Genomic DNA, 6,763 nt, shown 5'->3' on the forward strand with positions numbered 1-6,763 from the left:
AAAGAATGACTCATTTACTCTCCTTTATAACCTCATTTATTTTCCACATTGGGAAGTTTTTCCTGCCTTCTGGTTGAAATCTGTCCTGCTGAGTTGACTGTGATGAGGTGACCTGATCGTTCATGAACTGTGCATGCACAGAAGACACTCATTGATGGTCATATAACATTATTCAATGCGCGTGTTCTGTGCTGTTATCTGGAACACAACCAGCTCTGTGAGCAGCTCAGAGTGAAAGACAAAACTGTCCACTGGGCATCGTGGTTTCCACGCCCAGCAGCGTTTTAGAATCTTTCCTAATTTTCAGTTTCAGATAATTTCAGACTTGTAAAAGGTTGAAGAATGCTCACCCAGCTTCCCCAAGCGGTAACGTTTACATAACTCCACAACAACGGTTAAAGCCAGGAAATTAATGTTGATGCGACACTGTCAACCTACATTCCTTATTGGATTTCATTCTTGACTTTTCTGACCCAGATTACATTCTGTACTCAGCTGTCATGCCCCTTTCATCTCCTATAATCTAAGACAGTTCCTCAGTCCTTATTTGCTTTTCTTGACACTTCTGAAGAGTACTAGCCAGGGACTGTGTAGAATGGCCTTCAACTTGGGTTTGTCTGCTGTTCCCTCAGGACTAGATTCGGGTACGCATTTTGGCAAGAATGCCAAGAAGGGTGCTGCGTCCTCAGAGCCCTGGATGGGGAGGCACGGCTGTTGGTGTGGTCACTTTGATCACTTGGTGAAGGTGCTGTTTGCCCAGGGTTACCTGGTACAGCTGTGGTTCCTTCTGCACAGAACTCGAACCTGTGGGGAGGCCCTGTGGGGCTCCCACTAGTCCAGCAGCGCTGCCGTGTGTCGTCACTGTGTTTGCCAGCGGCGATTTCGTATTCCAGCCCGTCCCCTGGATTTACTCGTTGTCATCCTACTGTAAGAAAGAGCTTTTTCTTTTCCATTATTTACTTATTCAGTTATTTCTATCAGTGTGGCTGAATGGGTATTTATTTTCTACTGTTTTTACCTATTCTACTTATCATTACTGCTTTTATATTCTTGCTCAAATTGTCCCCAATGTCATTTATAAACTTTAGTAAATACATATCTTCGTGTAAGATTATAAATTATTTCTGTACCAGAAAAGAATCATACTATTAATTTCAACTAAATTCTTTAGCTCTTAATAAGCCAAACATGACGAGATTAGCTTACCTAAAGTTAATGGTGGTGGCTTTGGGTCAAGAACATATTCTCTTTCTGGATCTTCTGCTTTGGGGCCTTGTGTAGTTTTTTTAAGTCCAGTATCTATTATTGCTTTTGTATTTCTTTTTAGAAATTTGGATCTGTTCTCTCTCTTTTGTACCTTTGTCCTAGAATGATCTGCTACTGACAGATTTTGAAGTTCAAAGTCACGTAGAATGTGATCTTGTAAAGCAACAGCAGTGACCGCTAAGCGATCTCGTTTAGATGAATGAGCCTAAAAAGTAGGAAAGAGTCATGTATTCAGGACATTCTGTAACGGAGCATTTAGAAGAAAACTGAGGCATTAATTCCCTACCTTGAAGCAGACTATACCAAATCTAATAGCAAAGAATGCTTGACCCGTTGTTACCTGAGTCGGAGCAAAGCCCAGTGTTGTTGTTTATGTTAACGACATGGTACTATCTTTTCATTTAATTACTGAGGCCTTAATTATAATATGAATACATTCATTATGACCTATAAACACTGTGCATGCCTGAACACATTCTGTCTCACTATAATTAAATTGGACTCCAGGCAAATCTTGCTTCTGTTGTACTAAAGAGAATCGTACATTTAAATACATGGTTTTTTGGTAAAAAACATAGAATAAAATTGCCATGCAGCTAAGAGATGCTTGCAGTAAATACTACATCTGATGTTCCCTGATTCAAGCAAAGTTTGCGAACTATTTTTTTATACTCTTAAATAGCTGAATTAAAACATACTCATAAGTAAACATTGTTTATGCATTTACAAAGGATTGCGTACCTTATTTTTTAACATGTTGATCAGGAAGTGTTGCTCTGTGGCTGTCTCCAATTATATCGTCATCATATTCCATTCCTTTAATTCTTCTACTGTGAAGAAACCGTCAACAGAAAGTCAGAGTGCACATAAAAATGAGAACAAGCCATTGATCAATAGGATGATGGCAAACGTGAGTGTAAAACACCTCACAGCAAAAAGGTCAGGGCTGCTAAGTGAAATACATCCTCCAGAGATAACACTCCCACTGGTGTTGGAGGGCAGAGGCAAACGAGTATGCTACACTCCAGGTGGGCACAGGACCACAAAGGCACGTGGGCACTCAGCGTGCCGAGGACAGGAACGGCTGCAGTCTGGAATGGCAGAGGGATGCTAGCGGACGGCAGTGTGCCCATCACACAGAAGCACAGTCTGTGGGGAACACACAGTGGGTTCCAGTCTTGCTCTGCCTGTTTGCTGGGCCAGACACTTTGCATAGCTGAGTCAGTTTCTTCATTTTAAAGCAGGTGTGAGATATGATGTAACAATATGGTGAATGTTTAAGTGAAAAAAAAAATTATTACACTAAAAGACACATTGCCATTAATCTACCTCAAAATACTCCCCGTCATTTTGAACACACTTATTCCATCATTCTTGCCATTTTCTGAAACAGTTCTGGAAGTCCTCTTTCGTGAGTATCTTTAGTTGTGCTATCGTGACAGAAACACCGGAAGTGATGTGTGACACGGAGCATTGTCATGATGGAGGGTGATTTACAGCACACTTTAAAACACACCTTCTCTCAACCGTAGCTCATACCCCACTGACTGCACCAAACAAGTTGAAACTTGTCACACACTGTTACTAAGGTTTGATGGCTCCCTTCCGTATTGAAGATCCTGGCCCTTCCGTTGGATGGCACTCGGCAGCAGCATTCACTATAGTTTGTGATCATAACGGAAAGGCTCTAGTCACACATCACTGCTGGTATGGCAATTTCTGTCAAATAAAAGCATTACGGTGTGTCCTCATACAGCTTATTCGGCACCGTGTGACTTCTGGTTCTTCTCCAAAGTGAGAATGATTCAGGACATCGAGGCAGCCACAACTGAGCAACTAAAGACGCGCACGAAAGAGGACTTCCAGAACTGCTTCAGAAAGTGACAAGAACGATGGGATAAGTGTGTTTGAGGCAAGGGGGAGTATTTTAAGGGGGATTAATGGCAGTGTGTCTTTTATTATAATACATTTTTAAAAATTTAAACATTCACCGTATTTTTTGATCACACCTTGTATAATAATAATACACACCTCGCAGGGTTAGGATTGCGACAACCTTTTGCAAGTATTTTAAATGGGTCCTTTCACATGGAGGATACTCTGTAAGTGGATATTCTTGCTGTACTTCCCTTTAAAGCTGGTGGAAGAATTTGGAATTGTTCCTTTTAGTTTTCAGACAAGGTTATATTTTATGAAGACATGAGTCCAAACAATGCTGGAATGGGGAGAAGCAATGAGTTATTGAAGTAATCTAGGAGATAGTACTGAGGGCCTAATTGTAAGACTAGAAAAAATCCTCTGAAATAAGGACCTTCGCATCAGCACCTCCATTAAATCAGTTCACCAGGACGGACTCGAGAGAGCGCGCAGAGCACAGGGAGAGCGAGCAGATCGGAGCTCTCCAGGGCTCAGGAGCTGCCAAGATCCCAGGAAGCTGGACGAAAGCTGTTACTGCAGCTTGTTCCCTGTCAATCCTGACATCAAGAGATGCAGGAGAAGTTGTACCCAGCATCTCATGACAGTCTAGGTTGGAGAAATGGTAGAAAGGATTTAAAAGGCTGAAAGTTCCCTACCAGAATTTCCTACTTTCAAAATGCTATATATAGCTTGGCAGAATATAGTTTACATCACACTAAAAATTGTTTAAGAACCATAGCTAGCTCTCCACAGTCCACAACTGTATCTCCTGCCTACACCGTAAGCCACTATGATTAATAGGAAGGGAAGAGCTTTTAAAAACAGTGCCCTTTGTGAGTCCTATAGTATCATTACATTTCAGAGTTGGAATCTTCAAATATTTAGCCCAACTCCATTTGATAAATGAGAAAACGTAACCAGAGATTGATTAGGTGACTCTCAAGATTATATAACTAGACTGTGGCAATGGTAGGATTAGAAACTTAATCCTTGTCCAGTATTAAGAACTAAAATTAATAGGAATGTTGTTCCTTTGTAAACCCCAGTATTAACAACTAGTCAAAAGAGGTAGGGCTTGGTGACAAAAAGTACCATTGAAGTGTCAGAGTAATGAGTTACAATTGTCTAAGGAACCTTAAGCTAATTAATAAGCTAATTAAAAACACAGGCACACAAGAGATACAAACATACAAGCTGACACACTATCTCCAGTATCCTGACTCGTAAATTCCTGCTTTGTACGTTTTTAGGAGATTCCACCCGGGATGGCCAGAAGCACAGCGACAGATGAAAAACTACATGGTTTAAATTCTCTGTAAAAACTTGAACCATCCCTTTGGACCTGGTTCCCTTTTAAGAAATGGGTAGCGTTAGGTTTTAGAAGTGACCAGTTTCAGACTGTCAGTGTTTTGAGGCCCTCCCAACGCCGGTCACGCAAGGCTGTGCTGGGGACCCACGACTCTGCCCTGTGGCCAGGAGGACGTCCACCGCGGACGAGCGGGCGTGAAGCGCAGGCGACTGCCCGCCGGTCCTCCACGGTGTCCTGGGTCGTCCCCCAGCCACGTTCTGCAGACCCTCCCCCCAATCCTGCTCGGCCTCTCTGACCCTCCCTTTAACTCTGCTGGGGGACAGTCCCCTCCTGCCCCTCCTCCCTAACCCTGCTGGGGTGGCACCCGCACAGGCAACCGACGCCCGCTTTTCGCGCACCCACCGCCGCCTGCGTCCCCAGTTTCCGCGATGTGGCCATTGCCTAGCAACCACCGCTGCGGAAGTCACCCTCCCACAGCCCCAGCGCGCATGCCCAAGACCTAGTCCCGCCCCGTGTACCGCGCCACATTCTGGTCGCAGCCCGCTCAGCCGCGCCCGCACCGCGCATGCTCAGCAGCCCAGCCGGCACGTGGCTGCGCTGTACGTGCTGGCGCAGGTGGGAGGCGGTGGGAGAGCCGGGCCTCGGCGGTCCTGCCGGTGGTGTCCCCGTCAGTGCCACACCCGTGATGCTCCTTGAAGCGGGGCGCTTGTATGAGCCCGGGGGTGTCCTTCACGAGCTCACTTGCGCTGGGAGGTGACTGGCTGCTTGGATCTGTAGTTTTCAGTACGTTTGACGAGCTTTCAGCCATATTACTCAAGTATCTTCTCTGCCTCCCATTCCACCCTTCTCTGCTGTGGACACGTTACATTTATATCAGACTTCTTTATATATATGTATATATGCAGATGTCCCCGACATGTTTTATGACTTTACGATGGTACAAAAGCGATACGCATTTGGTAGAAACCATTCTTCTAAGTTTGAATTTGGACCTTTTCCTAGGCTGTGTGCAGTAAGATCCTCTGTGATGGTGGACAGCTTAGGGTGTTTTCAACGTATGATGGGTTTATCAGGATGTAACCCCATCGAAGATCAAGGAGCATATATGTATATATAAGCTCACTGATGCTCTGTTAGTTTTTAATTTTTTTCTCTCATTTTGGACAATTTCTATTGCTATGTCTTCAAGTTTGCTAAATTTTTCTTTTACAGTATTTAATGCCATCTCATGTATTTTTCATCTCCGGTGTGCTTTTTATCTCTAGAAGTTCAGAATGGGTTGCTTTCATGTCTTCTGTACGTCTCCTAATATGCTTGCGCTGTCCTCCAGCTCCTTGAAAATGTGGAATATACTTATATTGGCATCTTTATATACTTGTCTATTAACTGTAACCATCTATGTAGTTTCTGGGTCTATTTCCATTGATGCCTTTTTCTTCTCATTATGGGTTGTATTTTCCTGCTTCTTTGTGCGCTTGGTCAGCTTTGACTAGGTGCCATACACTGTGAATTGTGTGTTGTTGGGTGTTGGCCTTTGCATGTTCCTTTAAATGATTTTCAGCTTTGTGTGAGACACATGTAAGTCACCTGGAAACAATTTGCTGCCTTTAGCCCATGGGTACTTTTTTCCCACTACCTAAGCAAAACGCTCTGAGTGCTTTACTGGATGCCCCAAGTGTTAGGATTCTACACACCCTGTTGGGAAATTGGAATATTCCCAGCCTGTGTGGGCTCTGAGAATTGCTCTGCCTTCCCCCGTCAGTGGGGCGTGTCCTCACATGCACATGCCCATCAGAACTCAGGTGAAAACTAAAGAAGGACCCTGTCTAGGTCTCCGTGGCTCTCTGTCTGTCTGAGGGTCTTTTCTCTCTGTTGTGCTGGTGTGGCCTCCTAGAATTTGTAACTCTGTACCCTCACGTCAGTTAGACTGTTGGCCACTGTTTTGGTTGTGGCCTAGAAACGCCATGGCTTACTTCGCTTTCCCTTCTCTTAAGGATCACAGTCCGCACGGCCTATTGTTCAGTGTCTGAAAACCGCTGTTCCACGTATTGTGTCTGATTTTTTAGTTGTTTGAAGTAAGGGCTTAAATCTGATCTCTAATACTGCATTGTGGCCAGAAGCAAGAATCAATAGGAAAAAAAATAATGACAATGACTCAATTGTGCTATTTAAGCTTATGTTTGTACTTTTATTGAAACAAAGTTCAGCTTAAAGTACAAAGAAAACATACAAAATGTGAGCAGTACTCCCCTCCCCTTTTTTACTTCCCTG

The 6,763-nt window shown here is 43.8% G+C and overlaps 1 protein-coding gene across 11 annotated transcripts in view; it reads right to left on the bottom strand.

The window, feature by feature from the left end:
- The window catches only part of RNF32 (ring finger protein 32), a 50,558-nt gene extending 45,571 nt beyond the window's left edge, over positions 1 to 4,987 (bottom strand). For 3 of the 11 annotated variants that reach the window (XM_074315050.1, XM_019742507.2, XM_074315045.1), the window contains exons 1-3: positions 4,895 to 4,960; positions 2,008 to 2,096; positions 1,207 to 1,471 (exon numbers count right to left, since the gene is read on the bottom strand). In XM_074315050.1, coding sequence (XP_074171151.1) covers positions 1,207 to 1,471; positions 2,008 to 2,022 — 280 coding nt within the window. In that variant the 5' untranslated portion in view covers positions 2,023 to 2,096; positions 4,895 to 4,960. Of the gene's footprint in view, positions 1 to 1,206; positions 1,472 to 2,007; positions 2,097 to 3,577; positions 3,790 to 4,862 lie in introns of all 11 variants that reach the window. The other 8 variants (XM_019742506.2, XM_019742508.2, XM_074315046.1 and 5 more) reach the window with 8 other exon arrangements.
- Between the last annotated feature and the right edge of the window lie 1,776 nt (positions 4,988 to 6,763).

The sequence above is a fragment of the Rhinolophus sinicus genome, linkage group LG11 (genome assembly GCF_036562045.2).
Source record: "Rhinolophus sinicus isolate RSC01 linkage group LG11, ASM3656204v1, whole genome shotgun sequence".
NCBI classification, from domain to species: domain Eukaryota; kingdom Metazoa; phylum Chordata; class Mammalia; order Chiroptera; family Rhinolophidae; genus Rhinolophus; species Rhinolophus sinicus.